Consider the following 20,999-nt stretch of genomic DNA (forward strand, 5'->3'; position numbering starts at 1 on the left):
CTACCCAAAAACATGCCATTCCATTGCGGCTATCCACTCACGGCACATCAATTTAATGTAGCACAAGTTTCATCAGCACCAATCCCTAATCAAACCACCGATCCACTCAACGGTATGCGATAAAATACTACGAGCGATAAACTGCTGAACAACGCCATGCTTGCCAGTGAGCAGAACCTGCAGGTTATGCAAATTTTCCCACATATAGCGCGGGTGTATGATAAGGAAGAAACGTTCAGCACCCCCGTACGAGCCTGCGTGCGAGCAGGTGAACTGGCAGTACGCGTAACTAAGCAGTCAAGTGCGTCCCGGGGAAAAGTGGGCGGTTCTAGCAGCTAACGCGCGAGCTATCGGGATGAGAGTCGGGCAAATGTTGCTTGCGCAACCGTTTTGGGCGTAAGGTCCACCTACCATGGCGTTCAGCTTTGGCCGCTCTCGTGCCGTAAAGGAATCGAGGCTCGGGTCTCGGAGTGGCTGAGCAAATTTTGGCTTCTCGCCAGTGTAGCTGTTGGCGAATTGTTGGCTGAGCAACAGCACAACGGTGTGACTGTGATAATGCTGATGGTTACGCAGTATGTTTAACAGTCCCGTGCATTGAAAGAGACAAACAAACTGTTAACAATGTAACGCAAAAGGAATGTTTTGTGAGTAGCATTGCATAACTTTAGGCGTATTGCGTTGGGCACTGCGTTGGTGGCAGGTTTAAATTTTGCCTGAAAGTATGCAATCTGAGTAACAAATCAAACGAAACAGCTTTAATCTGAAGGAATGAGTATCAATTTACAAAAGCAGCTATGTTGCTCTATAGTTTTAAGTTAAACAACTATTCTTTTGCACATTTCCCAACAATCAAACAAACAAACTAGATATTTTAGAACAAAACCAGCATCCTTTACAAGCCATGCTGCTCTAAGTACACTCAACTACAGCAACGAACGGTTGCGTGCTGGTGAGCAAGGGGTTTGCAAATGAGCGTAAAGTGTTTAAATAATTTACCATTAAAAAGCAGCAAAATTCATACCAATTTGATGCATCAAATATTAACGCGTAAACCGTGAGCTATTATTTTATTTACCTTTCCACCAGGTGCCAGGGCTGTGTTAGGTTAGCGAGCCCCGTTTCATTATCCCATTTTGTTTCTACCGCTCTGGACCAACGGTACTCCCCTCTAGTAGGGAAGTAAGGATATAGAGGTCACCATCAAACTGACCACACCTAGTCATACACACACACATACGTACACTCATGTCCAATGTTGAAATAAGTGGTTGAGCGGTTTACTGGCAGTTCGTGCAAATATTGTTGTTTTTTTTTGCTCGGAGAATTTTTCTCCCGCTTTAGTTGGAAAATGGGTTTTGAAGGGAAGTTTTTCTGCTATTTTGCTTTGCATATATATGATATATTTTTTCCCTCATCCGACTCAAACTCACATGCTCCACCAGCCATTGTGTGATATTAATTTTTATTACCATTATGTCACCAGCTTAGAACGGGTGATAATTTTTATGTAATGATTTTAAGCGAGCTTCTATGAAATTAACCTCATACACTATGCAGAGGGCCGCAGTTGAGCTGATGATGTGTGGCTGTGGACTCCTCGTTTGTGAATAATTGAGGTCGGTGATCTAAATTTATGTGCTCGTGGCGTTCATGGGTCAGTGACGATTTTGTGCTATCGATCTGTTCGAGATGCTGTCTCTTTGGAGAGTGTGAGAAAGAGAGAGAATGTAGATGGTAATATAAGCCACAAAACTCAATTTCGAACAGTAGGAGGTATGTTGTTTGGAGGGTTTCATGGTCATCTTGCTCCGTTTCTAATTTGGGTGTGCCTTCCGGGAAGAGGTTGCTCGGATTGTTTCGTTGAGATTGGCAAGTGTGAACCGAAATGACGACCTTGGATGGTAAGTGTGGTATTGAACGCTCCATTACTGCTAATTGCACCTACACCAATGACTATGAATGACTATGAATAATTTATTGCTTCATTTTTAACAATAGTTTTGCCCTGCTACATGTTAAAATTGCTAAAAAATAATTCAAGATTCCAAAGCTAGAATATTGTTATCCTTAAACATCCTTACTTAGTTATATCAGTTATATTTGATATTCTTAAAAAAATAGTCATTTTAATCATCAATAATAATCATAAATTTTTTTAGATATAAAACAAATAAACTACTCAAAAATCTTTGGTCACTCTGGTAAAAAAAAATTAAAATATAATATCATTGCATACATTTAGGCTTAAAAGTCTAAAAACTCCTAAGCATACAAGGCTTAGAAAGGTTTCGTTTTCTTACATGCTAATATATATATATATATATATATATATATATATATATATATATATATATATATATATATATATATATATATATATATATATATATATATATATATATATATATATATATAATGTGATATCGAGTAAATTAAAAGTTAAAATCAAAAATATATCCGTACATGGGTTTACTGCCAAAATTGCATCCTTTGATTTATCATTTTTTGTAAATATAAACACATCCTTGCATTGGGTCTGTCAAGCGCCTAAAGGTATGCAATGTGAAAAAATATACATTTATAGAAGTAATATGCCGTTTAGTTGATCTCAAAAGTTAAATTAAAATAATTTTTTATGTGAAAATATGTATTCCATCAGAAGGAAAAAAAGCACAAAATAAACATGTATAACTCATCTCAGCTGTCTAAAAATAATGCCGTGATATTGTTACAATGTCTTCATACTAGAAGAGAGGGTATTCAAGAAGAGGAAGAAATTCGTTCACAGTAATCGAAATATAAAGAATAACGTTCAAATAATTCCGTTCACTCGTTGATAGAATTCAATAAAATCCCACAGCTTTTCAGCACCCAAAACTCTTCCGAATTGAATTGTTTACCATTTCCATCCCGCGGCATCGGTCTATCGTCAGAAAGGTACGCACAAAAAGTCTGCTGCCACCATCAACCACCTGTTGGCATGCCGTTACACATAACCTCACAAAAAAGCGGCGTCTGTTCAGCAGCATTGGCGCCAAAATAAAACCAACCCAAATGCCGGCACGTGCACGTGCGACATCGCAATTTCCCCTCTTTACCCCGGGGCGTGCGTACGACGAAGGATTCGCGCGCGCAAAACTGAAACCGATAGTGCGCCGACGCCATTACCATTCGTCCTTCGTGTTCGGTGCTCGGTGCTTCGTGCTTCGGGGATGCTGTGGATGCTGTGGTGGTGGTGGTGGTGGTCTCACACCGAGGGATGATAGGGGAGGACCGGAAACACGACAGACACGACATGAGCGGGCACGACAGTCGCGATATAGAGCGAGAGCGTGGTACATAATTAATAAAACAAATAACGAGCCTACCAAAGAAAAGATGAGGCGGGGGGGGGGGGGGATGGGAAAGTATGATGATTGGTAGTGGTAGTGCAGCAGTAGTGCCAAATACACATACAGGATGGAGGCGGCCGGAGTGGGACTGCTGCTGCTGCTGCAGTTGGTCTGGCATGTGGACTGTGGCACAGGGAAGATCCCACTTCATCGACCACACGCTCACTATCGGTTGCTCCGCTGGTTGTGGTTGTTGGTGGGGCATGGGAGAGCAGGAGAACAGGGGTGCAGGCAAAAATATGGAACAGGAAAAACACACCGGGACCGAGGGCTCTCGAAGCTCGTGGTTCGTCGTGGGATTGAATCGAGAGTGAAGTGTTTTTCGCTTCGCTGCAAGAAGCAACTCCATTTAGAAGGGGGGCTCGCTGTGACGGTGACTGGATGCTGGATGCTGTGCGGAAGTGCGAGAAAGGAAACGGAAATGCGAAAAGCATCATTCCCTTTCTCCCGCGCCGAGGGCACCGAGTACGAAGGGGGTGGGGAGGGGGGAGGCATCCAGCATCGACATCAATAATAAAAACATAAAATGAAATGGGGAAAAAAGGAACAAAACAGAGCAAAAACAAACATTCTCACCACGGCACACACACAAACCCACACGGAAGGAACTAGAAGGACTAAAACAAGAACCTGTCCTTTTGGGTTTGTTTTTTTCTTCTTTGTCACCTTCCCGTCCCCGTTTGGCTCCCGCGTCGTATCGCACCGAACTCAAATCGAAGTGGGGCCCATTGCTTGCGCCTTCTCGAAGTGTTTTGCCTGCCTGTTCCGTTCAGTTGCATCGGAGATTCGACCGTGAGCGGACGCGCGCTTGTTGCTGGTGACGAGCACTGCCATTCGCGCAGCGTGCGTGTTTTGCCTGTGCATAGGGTCGGGAAAAGGCTTCCGGTTTTCCGGCCTGGTCGTGTGAACTTGAAGTTTGTGCTGCAGGCAGTTTCCTTCTTTCGTTCGCTTTGCTCGTTCCGCTTCAACTGGATATCAAAAAAAAGAAGCGGAAAATCGAGGTGCCAGGGACGTGGAAAATGGGTACTCGCACGTACTTGCTTGGTTGGGACCACCCCGTTCGCTCTTTAAAACTTTGATGAGGATTAATTGCACTTTCGTAGCCGGCGTTTTAAAGTGTCGTTGAGTTCCTGGTTGCTGGATGGGTGGGTGAAACGTTCCTGCTGCTTGGCGAAGAACTTTCGACCTACCTGGCTTGGGTTGCGGGATGCCATCACAGCCCCGTGTTAATAAGCTAAAGCGAAAGGCAAAACTGGTGCTCCGGGAGTCGTAGCTGTAAAGTGTGTTGCTCTGTATTGCTGTGTGTGTTACTGTGTGTGCAATTGTGTTTAAGGGTCAAGATTTTGCCTTTTCGCCTCGGATTGGCATTTGTGTACCGCGCGCGTGTGTGTGTGTTTGTGTCAGTGTCGAATGTGTCTTGCCGTGTCGTCCCCCGAGGGGAATTAAGCAGTAGATTGGAACGGAACTGCTGCACGAGGTGGTGGTGGCAGTGGCAGTGGCATACCGTCACCGGTTCGGCTCACTAATCCCAAGCACTGCTGGCACTAGCAAATGGATCCGGCGCTGGGGCTGGTGATGTGGACCCGGACGCCAAAGTATCCAATCAAAACTACAAAACGAGATTCGAAAAAGGTAAAGACCGTGCCATGCTCCCAGGCATGCAAAGCGGAGGGAGGTGGTGGGATAGGGGCGGGGGGGGGAGGGTAGAAAAAGTGGGTAGGCTCGGGACAGACCGCCCAGAGCCAGCAATCGAGGTCGAAAAGGACACATGTTTGCACGTTTGATGAGCTTTGACTGTGACTGTGAGCGGTTTGGGCTGTTTTTTCTCTCTCTTTGCTTCGCTGTAGTTTTCGTTTGATTAATTTACTGAAAGGACCATTCCCAGACCTTTGGCGCTTTTTCACTGAATATGTGTGGCTGTGTGTGTGTGTGCTTGGAGAAAAAAAATAAAAATAGCTTCAGTCCCTTCATTTTTTTTCGGGGAGAATGTACAGGATTAATGAACGCCGCTCAAAACGAGATTTGCAGTGATTGAGGCGTCTCCATTTCCCATTTCACTTCATTAATGGACGAAGGGATCCCACGGTGAGATCCAACCTATGAGGCATGGATCCATGCTTACTAACCTGCACAACCGACCATCGAGAATGGAGGAACTTCAGGCTTCCGAACGCCCGCCCCCCGGTGCGTTTAATGGGTCCGCTTTTCGAGTGCACTGGAGCTTCTTCTTCTTCTTCTTCTTTGGCTCAACAACCGATGTCGGTCAAGGCCTGCCTGTACCCACTCGTGGGCTTGGCTTTCAGTGACTAATTGATCCCCCCCATAGCAGGATAGTCAATCCTACGTATGGCGGCGCGGTCTATTTGGGGATTGAACCCATGACGGGCATGTTGTTAAGTCGTACGAGCTGACGACTGTACTACGAGACCGGCACTGGAGCTAAATGCATTTAAATTAAAATTCAATTAGAAGGGAAACAGTTCTCCCATCACAGATATATGCATGGAAACACGTACGGTGCAGGAACATTCCCACACACAGACACACACATCAAGTGCAAAATCGATCGAGCATTTCAAAACGAGCGCACTTCATGCCGCTTTTTGTGTGCCGTTGCGCGCCGTACGACGGCGGAGTGAAAGTGTATGATGTGTTTCCGGGTTCCGTGCAACCGTCGTACTGTGTGAATCGTGCAGCGTGAATTTTCCTAGGGCATCTTTAGCCCTTCAGCACGCTTTAAGAGGCCTCACACACACACACACACACATGCTCTCTCTTACCCCCCCTTTCACCGACGTGTTGAGCGTTGTCGTAACGCGTGCGGTAAGAGCAAGGACACAGCGCAAGGACGACGCGTTTTGTCGCGTTTGTGGCAATTATCTGTGAAGAACAAAGTGAAATGGGGTCGACCGGGGGAATCGGGAGGAAGGGAGTGGCGCGGCACGATGCAAGAGCGGTTGTGCTGAGGTGGCGTTTTGAAGTCAAGAAGACGGTGTGTGAGTGCGCGCAAAAGGAAGGTTTCTTTTTTCTTCGGTGCTTATCGTACCCAGGTAGCGGTATGGGGGGAAATGGGGTGGTTGCCTTGTCCCAGGAGCACTTTTTTCCCACTTGCGGAAGTGTGTGGAGGCTGTGCTTGTTTCACACAGCGTTCGGCGCCGTCTTTGAAGCTTGAGAAGAGGTTAAAACAAAATTTAAATAACAATAATTGTAATAATAACGCCCAGAGACAAAGTGGAAAAAGAAACAGAAAAGAAAACACACAATACATACGAAAGAATGGCAGGAAAAATATAAAAAACCACCCGTTGGACAAACCAGCAGAAGCCAGTCAAAGTCGGAGGAAAAACATTCTATAATGGTCCTCCAGCGCGCTCCGATTCAGTCCTTCAGTGGCTTCGAGTTTTGCGGAGGATTTTTCGCTTTCTGGTCAGTATGCCGTGGCATAAGTAAAGGGTTTCTCTCTGTGTGTGTCTGTATGTGTCTCGATTGCACTGTGAACAACATAAACCTGGGCCGGGTTGTACAGGAGGTAGTAAAATAGCGGAAAATAACCACAACAAAGCACCGAACAATGATGAAAGACAATTCTTCAGCGGCTTTTCAACAACAATCGGCAATCGGGGAAAACGGGGAAAACGGGCGGTGCGCAAACGGTTTTGTGAAACCGGACGGAACAGAAGGATAAACACGGTGAAACAAACTGTCCAACCATTCGTTTACCTATTGTGGTCATTGTAATTTATGTCGAGTGCTTTTACCCCCTTCTGTTTTTTTTGTGTGTGTGTGTGTGCTGTTGCTTTTGGTCCATCGTCTTCGGCCGGTGGTTTACGGTCGGCTTGGTCGAAACCGCCAGGCTGGAAGAAGCTTTCCGTAATGATTTCCATCAATACAATCTAGTTTTGAGGTCGGTCAAGATGGGCTTCGTCTTTAAGTGCATTTTCTTGTTACATTAAACGGTTGAGTAAAAAAAACAGGAAAGGGGGTTGCAGACAGTGGTTTTTATTTAAGGTCAGCCTGGGAAGATCAGACGAGAGCGCCTAAATGTATGTAAGTTACCTCTATACTGGTTTGGGTACTGGTGGACATGTAATGTTTATATATTGCTTTTCTTGTTGGATAAAAATCTTTAATATATTCATTTTTGTCACTGTTTAAGGACACTAACATTTATTTATTTTACCAAAATACTAAACATATCTTTAAGAATTATGTTGCATACCTTTAGGCGTTACGCAACGCTGGCATGTGTTAGTATTTGCTTTTACTGTGACCAAGGTCTTTGAAAAAGAACAGGTCCATGCGTTTAGAGTAAATTGACAGAAAGCCATGGGAAAATTTTGACAATTAAATTGAACATTGTTTATGTTTAGCGATGGACGTTGCTATGGAGTGAATAAGAGTTTTGTTCAACATTTTGCACTCATTTCCTGTTAGAATATTACAAGAATTAGAATCCAACTGGAATATTACATGGCTGATACAATCCAAGGAACTCTTTTATCATTCGTCGCTGGGTTATAAGCAGAAGACGGTATGCATATTGTACTTGTGTGTGCCGATTCGATGTTTCATTTTACTCTTAGTGTTTAAATGAAAGTAAATAGAACTTCTGTTACCCAGTTGGAACATGTAAAGCGCTGTTTTATGCCTGTTAAACTTTTCGTTCTTCCAGCAGGACCGTTGCCAACGGTAGTGATTCGTGGCCACGGAATGGCAAGCAATGAGGATATCTGTATACAGAGTAGACTGCAATTACTTCTCCTTTATTCTCCAGAAGTGATTGATTGCAAGAAATTTAACCAATATAATCTTCCTAATAATAAATTCGTCCACTTTTCCACGTCAACTATTAGCCGTTTTTTGTAAACACTTTTTCATAAAACTGTCAAAAACGAGCTGAAAATGGCAACCTAGCTTTGCATCGACCTGTTCTCCTTAATACATCTTGACTGTGACACTCACATAATATACTTTGCATACCTTTAGGCGCTAAATAATATTCAACAATATGTAAGTTTATATCCAATTGGTTTTCGTAAAAATATTGTTTATCGACAATGATGAAAAAATTCAGTGACGATTCAGAGCTTCTACAAACTGAAATATCGATATATTTTGATAGGTTCATCAATTGGTTGTTTTTCGTATTCAGAAAAGAGATTTAAAAAAAGTGTACCATCCCTGCATAAACTCTCCCCATCAGTAACAAGTGATCAAAGAAGAAACATAAAGTTATTCGTAAAATGTGTCATGTGCAGCACAGCTTACAACGTTGTTGCATACCTTTAGGCGGATTGATCGAAAAACGCCCAAATGTCTGTAGCCTGCGGCAAAACACCATCTTTCGTAGTTCCTTTAACCGTTTCATGCCATGCTTTCAATTCCAACTTACTCCATCAGCGGAAGAGCTCCCCACGTGCCACCTCCCCTGCAATCGTCCTTTCCAAATGGATTTGAACAATTGGAGGGGATTTATTACGGAATACCGAACACCGCTGGGAAATACGGTGGAAATTCCACCACATCGATGGAGCGGGTTTCCCACCCCCACCCCCGGGGTGTGCCCGGGAACACGAAAGGAGCGGTTAGTTTTATTTTGTTTTATTGTGACCGTGTGCTCACCGTGTCGCGTGTTGCAACTGCCATTACAAGGACACACCGCGGTACGTGCGAAACTCGGCCGCCGGTGAAGGAACATGGTGAGAAGAATCAAGAAGAAGAGAGAAAAAAACACACACAACAACCGCAATCCCAAAAGCCTGATGGGATGCTTGAGATGAGCCCGGGGAGGTAACTGTGTAGGTGTGTGTGTGTGTGTATGCACACAAAAGAACGAGAAGAAAGCTCACCGCAAGCACAAGCCGAGGGACAGGAGCGCCGAGAAACAAAAGCCCCCATCGTTATGGTGGAATGTTTTTCAATGAGCCGGTGCTCTTTGCTTGCGGGTTGGGAAGGTCTGTGTGTGTGTTGAAGGGTGGGGATGGGTGGCTCAAGGTGTTGCAGGTGCTCGGGTGGCTTTAATCCGTTCTTGGCCTAGTGGCTCGCAGCACGGAATGGTGTTAACGTGTCAATCTTGGTTTGAAGCTGACACCTTTAACATGCGAAAAGCGTTTTCGTGGTAGTAATTAAATTGTACATAAACGAAACGCAGTGGAATGTTTTGCCAGAAAGTATGAAAGCTTTTTTGCTGGGGAATGGGTACAGCTAGCAAATGTAATATCTAGCCTAGCCATGTGTCATTTATTTCCCCTGTACTTGCTACGGCTATTGAAGTTGGAAAGCGGCCTTCAATAGACTATCGAGACTTTCAACCGGCACACAGTTAGCCATTTATCCCGATCGAGACAATATACATATACAGGCATCGCTCTGTGTCATGGGCCTTCGTCATCCGGCGAGTCTCGGTGCTCATTCACCCATTCTAGTGGGCGTCCTCATGCTTTCCCCCATACGTTTCTATTGTGTTGGTCACGTAGCGGAGGGTTTGAAAAGAGGGATTGTATTTTAACCCTCGTTTGCCAACAGCAAAGCCACCAAAGCAGGGATTGAACAGAACGGTCCTCTGTCCCCGTCATCATGTCGTCGTGGTTTCATCATTTTCCCAGGAAGTTGCAATTGATTCTTGATGTTTGGCGCTCGCAGGGGTACCAGCTCGAAGGTCACTTCACTGATGCGTTTTGCATAGAATCCCCCGCACTCGCGCGCGCCCGCTTTCGCTTGTCTCAGGTGGATGATGTGTAAGGCTAATGGTTTGGGTTGGTGGACAAATCAAGCGAAATCAAGTCGAAGGGACACTGATATGGAGATGTGATATGTGTACACATCTCATCCCGCAACCCCCACCCTCCCCTGTCCGAACAGCAGATCAGGGGACCCGTTGCTTGAAGCACATCAGCGTCAACGGTGAAGATGTTACGCAAACGGCGGTCGGTGGCCTTTCCTTGAAGGGATTCGCGCGGACGGATGCTTTAAAATTAATGCCATCGCGGCGCAAGCCCGGCAGCACATTTTGACATTGGCTTTGACAACAAGCACAGCCACTTGTGCCCAGGAGTTGGCATGGAAACGCACGGTGCGTGAGCCCGTACGCCCAATCTCATCAAAGTTTGCAGACACATGTGCCCGGGCTAATAATATACATGCCCATCGCCGCTGCCACCGCGACATGATGCTGTACACGAGGCGCATCGTCGAGTGGCTTTTCGAAACGGAAAAAAGGATAGCGAACACACACACAGCAAAAAAATGGAACGAAAAAACATACGCACACACACGCACACAAATGGGCCCGAACAAATACTCGTCCTTTCTAATGAGGATCGTATAACGTTTTTTTTGGGCATTTCCGAGAAATTCTTCATACTCCCACAGCCGAAACGCCGGCGCTGTGTCGTCGGCGGGTATTACGGGTTATATCAAAATAATAGCATTAGCCGTGCCAGATTATACGTCTCCGCGGAATCGCGCAAGAGATTATTGCGACAGGTTTGAGATGAAAAAAAAAAAAGAAAATGAAAAGGTATTTGAAACAGAAAATTCGACACGAAATGAAACGATTCCGGTGGCTTTCCTTTTCACTCGATACAATCGCACGATACTCATTCGTGTGTGTTGGTGCAAAAATGGCAATCTTGTTATGCAGATTGCATTACTTTAGGCGTCACGGTGAGGGATGGGTTGATTGCGCCTGAAAGTATGCACTGCTTATCTCGATGTTCGATTTGGGGCTTTTACACGAGAATGAAATTACATTCTAGTGGTGTGAACCCCTGACCTTTTGAACGGTAAAAACAAAACAAAAAGATTGAGAATTAATTAATTCCTTACGGAGAGCAACTTTTTCAATTTGCTGTATGAAGGATTTTATGGGCCAGCTGCCTGCAATAGAGTTTTTAATCGTGTTTGGTTTGATAAAACTCACCTTCGACGATACAAGGCAGTATTTATAGTGTAGAGCTTAGTAGATCCTATCCAGCCCACAAATTCCCACCCCATCCCACTTGGGCGGGTGATGCACTTCGGGGGCCAGAAGTGCATTTTGTCGAACAGCTTTTACACGCTTCTACACAAACTCCGATGTTCACGCTCGTGAGTTGATTATGTTTGACAGAACTTTCTCTCTTGCTAGCTCCCCGGCCCGACAAGAGCCCATACTTATACGGAAAGATGCAAGATGTAAGTTCTTCCTCCGCTAAACTTCCACCACTTCCCAGTACAGCTAATGTATGATTTATGCTTTCTCTGGAGGAGCAAATAATCGTTGCTTCTCTCTCTCTTTCTCGCCGTACCGTGCCCCAAAAGCAACTTACTCCTGGCAACGAAAGGCTATACAGCAAGAAGCACCATATGAGACACCAACAACAAAACAACGAAAAAACGACACAAAGAAAAAAGAAAAGTAGGATCATGGTATAATCTGGGGATTTATTTTAAAAATAACTTGCCTTGCAAGACACAGGCAGGCCTGCCTTACCGGCTAGAAGGAACGAACCGTCCACCTCCAAAACTGTAAAAGGATGAGAACGGGATGGAATGGGAAAACTTTTGCTTTTGTAAATAAGGCTTCGGACCGGTCTCCATTGTCTCCCTAGGTTGGGCCGGACACTGCCGGACTTCATCTTAAAAACATGCACCAAATAGCAGTTAGTAGTGCTGCTTTTGTTACCATTCCCTCGGCTCCGGCATTACAATAACGCAAAAATGCTTTCGCAAAATCCAGCTGGAGAGCAGCCGAGCAAAGGGGTTTCGTCGTGATGTACCGCTTAGGCATATCGAGATTCGGCCCAGTTTTGTGGAAGTGTTGTTGTCGTTCGGCCTGCTTTTTGTGGCGTTTTTCCTGTCCAATTTTTGTCCCCATCATCTCACACAATTTCGCTTTGGCTGCTCTCACACAGGCATTGGTCACAGGAGCACCCTTGAACGTGCCAGCACGTGCCGCTCTATCGGAAGGATAAACCACGTTTTCCACGTTTCCGAACGGTGTTGGAGGTGGTGTTTCCGCTGCCCGCGATTTCCTGCACAGGCTCGGTACGGACGCCAGTCGATGGCAGCGGCTTACGGCGAGCAGTCGAACCAGCTCCAACGGAACGCTCAACACGCTCAAGAGGATGCGTCGCACAACGGCCGGCTCTAGTGGTTACGTGCCGGTGGTGCTGATGGTGCTGCTGCTGCTGCTGGTGCTTTTCGACACGCTGCTGGCAAGTGAAAGTGCCGCCAATCGGAAGTCCAGCGTGCAAACGAACGAGCACAATCGGAACATCATCAATACGGTGTTTGAGCGGACGCGACCGGCTGGCAGTGAGCGTCGTGCCCGCGAGGTGACGATACTGGGACTGTTTGAGTTGAGCTCGAGGGAGGGAGCGGCTCGCCGGGAGGGGCTCAGCGAGCTGGCGGCGGCACAGCTGGCCGTACAGCACATCAACCGGCGTGGGCTGCTGCTCGGGTACAAGCTGAAACTCATCACGAACGATACGAAGGTGAGTGCGTGGGGCGCGATGGGGAGTTAGCGAAGGATTTGAAAACTTCAACGCTTGCTTTGTGTTGCAGTGCGATCCGGGCGTTGGAGTTGATCGGTTCTTTCACGCGCTCTACACGCATCAAAGCAAGCGGATCATCATGGTGCTCGGGTCCGCCTGCTCGGAAGTTACCGAGAGTCTGGCGAAGATTGTGCCCTACTGGAATATCCTTCAGGTATTGGAATTGTCCTTGAAATTTCCAAGTTCTTATACGAAATAACAAATTCTTGTAACCATTGCAGGTCTCGTTCGGTTCCACCTCCCCAGCATTGAGTGATCGGCGCGAGTTCCCCCTCTTCTACCGCACCGTCGCACCGGACTCATCGCACCACCCCGCTCGGATAGCGTTTCTGATGCATTTCGGCTGGGACACGGTGGCGACCTTCTCCCAAAACGAAGAAGGCTACTCGCTCGCGGTAAACGATCTCGTGACCGAGCTCGAGCGGGCCAACATCACCTGCGCGGCGACGATTTCCTTTGCCGAAACTGACTTTAAGGAACAGCTGAAGCTGCTGCGGGTATTAATGTAGTATCTTCCGTGTACCCCAAAACGAGTCCTTTTAGTAGGAGAGTGCCTTGGCATCTTTTCCGATGTTCCCTGATTCCTGTTGCTCAGTCTCTTACAAGTAGCGTTCTTTTTGTTACAGTAGTGTTGTTGTAATTTTGTCCCTTGTCATGCCAACCACTACTTCCACCACCACCACCACAACCACCACAACCACCTCTACCATAACACACTAAAGTTATATAGGTAAGAGCCTCGCGTATCATCACGCGCAAAAAAACATTGAAACGCCATCTTCATCATCTGTTTGTTGCACACACACACAGACCTTCATTTCAGCATCACCGCATCCTCATCCATTCTTCCATCCTTAAACCCCGGTACACTGCTCACGTAGCTACTATTCACTGCACTTTGACTGTTCGATAGAAATCGCTTCCCGTCGTTTCGAATCGGTTATTACAAGGTCTTCCAGCGGGGCTAAAGATGCTGTCATTTTGTCTCTTCTCTACTCCACCCTAACCGCCCCAAGGACCGTGATGTGCGAGTGATTATCGGAAGCTTTTCGCATGAAATTGCCCCGCAAGTGTTCTGCGAGGTAAGCAAAACAGACCCCCCCAAACGACGACGAACCTGCCGCGGGATAAATTTCCCCCGGGAGAGAGCGTGTTTTTTCCCCTTCTTCTTCCTTGTGACCATCGTTGCTCATTTTCGTTCCCCTTCTTCTTCTTCCTAGGTCTACAATCTTGGTATGTACGGTGCAGAGTACGCCTGGATACTGCAGGACACGTACATCTCGTCCTGGTGGTTGGCGGGCGACTTACCCGAGACGGGTAGTGCCCCATGCAACTCCCGGGCACTGCTGACGGCGGTGGAGAACTTAATAATCGTCTCGAGCTACAATAGCATCGTTGGCATGGGCACTGCCCTGAGTGGATTGGTAAGCGTGTGTGTGTGTGTGTGTGCTGTTTCGCTTCGATCCATTTGCCGATAATCCCTTCCCATCCTTTCCCATCGGTCGTTATTTATTTACATTGCTGTGCTCACTGTGCGGTGGGATTAAGAACCGCTGTTTGGTGATTGTTGTTTCTTCGCTTAATCGCCTTTTCCCAGACGAACGACATCTTTCTGCAGAAGCTGCGGGAAATGAACGTCACCGGTGCGGTGTCCCAGTTTGCGCCGCAAACGTACGATGCGGTGTGGGCGATGGCGCTGGCATTGCGTGGCGCCGAACGATCCTGGTCCCAGTCGGTGCCGCACCGGGTCCGGCTGGCCGATTACGACTACACGCGGTACGATATCGCTCAGGAGCTGTTGCGGCAGTTCGATCTGCTCAAGTTTAATGGAATCTCGGGACCGGTTTCGTTCGAGGGTGCGGACCGAATTGGGACGACCTCGTTCCATCAGATCCGGGCAGGGCAGCTGGAGATGATTGCGTTTTACTATCCTAAGAATGCGACGCTCGACTTTGGCTGCCGGTACTGTGTGCCGATCGTGTGGCCGGGGGGTCAGGTGCCGATTGCGAAGAGGATACTGAGGCTGAGGGTGGATACGATCGATCCGTTTGCGTTCTACACGGTGGTGATACTGTCGCTGATCGGGATTGGGATTTCGGTGCTGTTTTTGGGACTGAATTTGAGGTTCCGGAAACTGAAGTGAGTGTTGATGGTTTAATGGAATCACCCCAAAATTCTTGATTTAATTATCAATTTTTTCTGTTTTTTGTTGCAGAGCCATCAAGCTATCGAGTCCCAAGCTCAGCACGATCACTGTCTGCGGTTGTATGCTCGTGTACACGGCCACCATTCTGCTCGGCCTGGACCATTCCACACTACCCTGGTCGAGCGTTACCTTCTCCACCATCTGTATGGCAAGGATCTACTTCTTGTCGGCGGGTTTTTCACTTGCCTTTGGCTCAATGTTTGCAAAAACGTTCCGCGTCTATCGTATCTTCACGCACAGCGCCGGAGGACTTTGTCGGGACAAGATCCTGCGAGACACGCAGCTTATCTCGGTGATCGGTGCACTGCTGCTCGTGGATGCTTTCGTCGTCTCGTTCTGGATGGCGGCCGATCCGATGGAACGGCATCTGCACAACCTTTCCCTGGAGATCAGCACCACCGATCGGAGTGTGGTGTTCCTTCCCCAGGTGGAACTCTGTCGCTCAAGGCACTACGAAAGCTGGCTTGGCATGCTGTACGCTTACAAGGGACTACTGCTGCTGGTCGGTGTGTATATGGCGTGGCAGACGAGGAACGTAAAGATATCGGCACTGAACGATTCGCAGTACATTGGCATCTCGGTGTACAGTGTGGTGATCACCAGTGCGAGTGTGGTCGTGCTAGCGAACCTTCTCTACGAGCGAGTGACGTTAGCGTTCATCATAACGGCGGGATTCGTGCTGATCTCAACGACGGCCACACTTTGTTTGCTGTTTCTGCCCAAGATTAAGGACATCTTCGAGAAGGGCGAAGTGTACGATCCGATCATCCACAGCATGGGGCTGAAGATGGAGTTCAATACGCGCCGGTTTGTGCTGGACGATCGTCGGGAGCTTCAATTTCGGGTGGAGGTACAGAATCGAGTCTACCGGAAGGAGTTGGAGCTGTTGGACGCCGAAATTTGTCGCCTGGAGCGAGCACTTCAGGAGCGATCGCCACAAAGTTCGCCGCTTTCTTCCGAACCCAACCTGCCCGACTCGCGACCTTGCGCGATCGCCCGGCCTCACGGGTCTAGTGGACTGCCCATGCTGCTGCTGTCGGTGCTTCCACCGATAATTCCGCGTGCCAGCTGGCCCTCGGTCGATCCAATGCTTTCGCCCATGAAGCGGAACATCGCTTTCAGCTCGCAGCCCAAAATCGATCCAGCAGTAACGCTCGCCCCAACCGGTAGCCGTGAACGCATTCTAACCTCCAACAGTCGTGTTGGAAGCGACGAACCTCACACACTCCCCAATGGATCGAGTTCCGGTGTGATGGGCAAGATAAGGCACATGTTTGCCCCACGATTGCACAAAACTCCCTCGGCCACGATGCTCGGAGGCACGGGTTCATCGACGAGCGCGATACGCAAATCGGCCCTAGCCATCTTCAACGAAATCGACACCGAAGACGATCTGCCCCAGTCGATCTACACCATCGACAAACCGACCAGGGAGGAGCTTACACTGACCGGGTCCGAACCGCGCGTTAACTTTGTGCTGCCACCGAACGGACGGAGACGTTCCTCGACGGTACAGCAGCAAGGTCCGGTGAGGGATCGTATCCGAGGTTCGCCCCGTTTCCCGCACCGTATCTGCCCGCAGACGACGAGCCTTACGGAGCTGGGCATCGAGCGACCGCGCATCAGCTTCCTCACGGTCAAAAGCTGTGAGCAGATCCACGGCAAACCGTGCGAATCGCGCGCCAAGTGGAAATCGATGGACTCGTTCTCGAAGAGCGTCGGTTCGCAGTAATTCGTTGCAAGGGTCGTTAAACAGCAATGTTCTGTGAACGTGAATGCTAAAAATCGCTCAATGAGTTAGAAGTTCTCAGCCGTGTTGAGTGTGCTGTGTAGCGTAACAATCAGTAACAACGTGTTCGTTGAGAACCCTCCTCCCCCAACCCCACAAACAGAGCTTATCCCCTCTCCACACAAAACCAATTCGGATGTTTGTTGTGCAAACCCACACTGTTCTTCGCTTTTTCTACGCTGTTTTGTGTGTATGTGCTAGGAAAGAAATCAAACCATCACTCGTCAATCGAACCACCCCGGAGACAGAAACAACATTCAACTCCAAACACACATTATGCACGCAAAGCCGCACCAAAATAAACGATCGCGTAAATATAATAGCTCGGTTAGGTAAAACAAAAATCTCGAATCTTGGTTTTACTTGCCAATGGTCTGTTGGTAAACAAAAAAAAATGTGTTACAGAGCAAAACTTAACAACTCAACTAAGACAACATGTCGTCAAAACACAGCGCATTGGAGGGGGGGGTCGGAATGGATGCTTACGGGCTAACGTTACGGGAAAATGGTGACAGTGGTGCTTGGGTGCAATCCTAATGATCGTGTGAGTATGGGTGTTTTCCGTTGTGTCACTATCGCTTGTCACCACCGTCACCGATCACCGTTTTTGAATCTAGTTTAAATCGTTTGTGCTGAGTTTCGTAAAGCTATCGGTCAGGTCCTCGTCGTTGTCGATCCGGTCGGCTTGGCCGGTTTGTCCTTGCTGTTGTTGTTGCTGCTGCTGCTGCTGCTGCTGCTGCTGCTGTTGTAACTGCTGTGTCGCTAAGAGAGCCTTTATTGCTTGCTGCTGGTTCGAGGCCGAATGTTGTTGGTAATTCCCACCGGACGTCTGCATGTTCGCCGTCTGCTCGAGCCGGTTTAGGTCGGTCGTGGAAAGTGACCCCAGTACGGAGCGCAACTCGGACGAGTTGAACACCGGATCGAGGTTGGCCAGATCGAGGTTCATGTAAAAGTCGGACCCCAGCGAGGGTGGGCCCACGTTCGGCTGGTTGTTCGTGTTTGCCGTGCTCATCGCCATTAGTGGATCGCCGGTTGCGAGTGGGAGCGTGCCAAAGTTGAGCAAGTTGAACGGGTTCTGTTGCTGCGGCTGCGGCTGACTAGGGCCGTTCTGGGTGTGTGATGGTACGGGCTGGACCCAACCGTTCGACGGACCGGGCAGGTTGGTTTCAAACATTGGCACGCTTGCATTGGGCTGGGTGGCGGCGTTAGAGAACCCTGTCCCGAACTGGCCGAACAGATTGCCCATCGTACCGCCGGTACCGCCGAGTGTGGTGTAGGCCGGTGGCGTTGGCGTTACATTGCCAGGGTCAAGCGGTGAGATGGGGCCACCGATGCCCGGGGAGGGCGTGAGAGTAGCCGGTGAACGGTCTGGACCGGGGGAGGTGCTCTGGGCGGTAAACATGGGCTGCATCGGTTGCAGCTGGTACTGGTTGGAGGGATTGTGGCTCGGAGAGTCTGTGAAAGAAACGGGGAAGGGAATGAGTGAATTAGAACAGGTAAAACAGATAAATTGAAGTTGTTGCTTACCTCCCGGTTCATTTTTGATTTCCTCTTTTGGCATCTGTTGAAAAGCACTTGCATTGTGGTAGGTATAAATACCTCCTGGAAAATTAGAAAACATGTAAAGAATTAAGAAACAATTCAAATTTACATATTCAACTAGCTAAGAGTAACATCACCAAAAAACATGCAAAAACAATTTAAAAAAATGACAAAACTAACATAAAACCATGCACGAAAGTATGATTAGAAATTGTTAGAGAAGGTAACAGATGAAGTAAAAAATAAACCCAAAAACAAAACTGTCAAAGCCACTCAAACAAGCACACGTACACATAAACACGCTATTCTAAATCAGTTAGCTGATGTGAACACTATTAACGCTTAAATCGTACCTACGCTCACGCACACTTACTCTTACGCTTGTACTAAAGATGACGCGAAACGTAACTTCTAGCCTGTAATTGACCGATTTACCTACAAACACTCTCTGTAACGATTAACAAATTCAACGCTTTTCAACTCATTTTCCACTTTTTCCACACCACGGCTTTTTATTTGTTACATCTTTTATAAAGATTCACATTTTTTTCTGTTCACGCTTAGCTGCTGCTTTCATCTTCGGTAAGTATTAAACTAGTAAAAACTAACTCAAGTCGCTCTGCGACAAATTTACGGAGCCAACATTGAGCTCACATTTGTTACCTAATTGCTAGTATAAGTGGTATAGGGGAGTTTTTTTGTTTGTATTATTGTATTTGGTTTCAATATTTCGCATGCTGCAAGACTTGAGTTTACTTCTTTTGAGTTTCTTATTTAGAGTTAATATTACAAAGACGTTTTTATATAGAGATTGTAGAACACTGCACTCAAATTCTCCTTTTCAGCAAGACCAATGTGCCCAATAGTTGCTTCGTTTTACAGTTCTTTAAGTCACCAATTTTAAATACATTTATTCTATATATTTAGGTATATAGTTTACCAAATTCGTTCGAGATGACCAACAATAAAAAAAACAAACAGAAAACAACAGAAAATAACTCAAAACCACTTTGCAAAGAACTAGTACTACCAGCTCCTACCTACTACCTTCCATGTTTTTTTTTGTGACAAAAAAGTACATGTAAACGCTTTTAAATGACATCCGATCAAAATTCACTATAATTATAATAAAATAGGGAAGGCTCGTGTTAGGAGCTCTCGCCCCCCTGCTAAGTACAACATTGTAAAAAAGGTATTTCGTTCTACTGCGCTCTCCAAAGCTCTCCTACAAACATCTGACCGAGCAAGCTCCGCTTCATCTGGTTGTCAAAAAAGATGACACGAGTCCCTTTTTTTTTAAATACCAATACAAAAATTCAACATCTGAACACCTTAGATGCCCACAAACCTCCCCCTGGACAATGTCGGCAACAATACAAAGGTTCGTTATTTTCAAAACTGTCCTACGCACCGGGTCGCACATGCGCGTTCTCGCACGTGCTGCTAACAAATTTCACAAATAGATGGCAATGTTGCTTCGTTCAAATTGTTACGAGTTTACGCTAACGGATTTACTGTTTTTTGTGTGTATCATTTCACTCGTTAGTTAACCCTTTTACCGTAGTTTTTTGGTTTTTTGTTACTTGTTATTTGTTTAGGTACGATCAATTCCAATTTTCTACCATCACCGGCGACGACAACTTCCAATGAGCCCAAAGGAGCAAACAACAATTAGGAACCACCAACAGCCCAACTCGAATTCCACTACAACCTCTCCACCAGTCCAAGACAAGCCAATAAAATGGATGTTAACCCTTTATGTTTTGCTCCCAAAAATGCCAAACAACAGTTGTTTTTTTGTGTGTGTTTTGATGCTACAAAATGATGAATTGTGGACGGAAGCATCTCCAGACATGAAGATACACACAGGAAGAGAGAACAAGGACAGAGGACACCAAATTGGACACAGAAATATCACAAAAACACGAAGACTAGTGCAGGACGAAATGACGATAACTACAGTATGAGAATGAGTAAACCCAGTGGTAAACGAAGTCGAAAGAGATCAACTATACAGGATGGGATGGGCTTATGGAGCTTAGCGATTGTGCAGTTTGAATGGACGAAGTAGACAACGGACCCTCCACCAAGAAAGAGGACTAACGCAACGGAAGGAAAATATGTAAGATGTGTGTTTGTGCGGGTAATGGGGAAATGGTGTATCCAGAACCAGTAAAAAAATACCCCGCAAAGCTTCGAAAGATGTTGGTGTAACTTACGGGGTAAACCGCTCGTCGACGCACTCTGTCCGCCGGTTGCGTCCAGCTGCGACAGGTTCGGTATATTGCCCGGCATGCCCAGACTGCTCGGGGGCGATGGGCCCGGCAATGGGGCCGTTACTACCGGCAAAAACACATTCGACGAACCCGCCAGCTTCTGCCGCTTTCTTCGGAGATCGACTGTTTAGGTTCAGATTTTGCGTTTTGTTTTTGGGGAAACAAGCAGTTGGTGTGTGTGTTTGCGTGCGCACGCGTGTGTGTGGGGAGGACCGCGAAAACCGCAAAATAATATGCAAAAACAAAAAAGAAAAGAAA

At 46.9% G+C, this 20,999-nt stretch overlaps 2 protein-coding genes across 2 annotated transcripts; one reads left to right on the plus strand and one right to left on the minus strand.

Annotated features, from left to right (window-relative positions):
• The first annotated feature begins 4,178 nt into the window (after positions 1-4,178).
• Positions 4,179-17,132, plus strand: LOC120904264 (gamma-aminobutyric acid type B receptor subunit 2). The gene is made up of 8 exons (XM_040314134.1): positions 4,179-5,024; positions 12,287-12,868; positions 12,939-13,082; positions 13,150-13,425; positions 13,945-14,010; positions 14,149-14,352; positions 14,526-15,067; positions 15,144-17,132. Exons 2-8 carry the CDS (start codon positions 12,500-12,502, stop codon positions 16,864-16,866), a joined length of 3,324 nt encoding a protein of 1,107 aa, XP_040170068.1. The 5' UTR covers positions 4,179-5,024; positions 12,287-12,499; the 3' UTR covers positions 16,867-17,132.
• Positions 17,133-17,247: 115 nt separating this feature from the next.
• Positions 17,248-20,905, minus strand: LOC120904269 (ras-interacting protein RIP3-like). The gene is made up of 3 exons (XM_040314151.1): positions 20,685-20,905; positions 18,451-18,525; positions 17,248-18,378 (listed from the first exon to the last, which is right to left on the minus strand). Exons 1-3 carry the CDS (start codon positions 20,758-20,760, stop codon positions 17,537-17,539), a joined length of 993 nt encoding a protein of 330 aa, XP_040170085.1. The 5' UTR covers positions 20,761-20,905; the 3' UTR covers positions 17,248-17,536.
• Between the last annotated feature and the right edge of the window lie 94 nt (positions 20,906-20,999).

Source organism: Anopheles arabiensis, chromosome 3 (assembly GCF_016920715.1).
Source record: "Anopheles arabiensis isolate DONGOLA chromosome 3, AaraD3, whole genome shotgun sequence".
Taxonomy (NCBI): Eukaryota; Metazoa; Arthropoda; class Insecta; order Diptera; family Culicidae; genus Anopheles; species Anopheles arabiensis.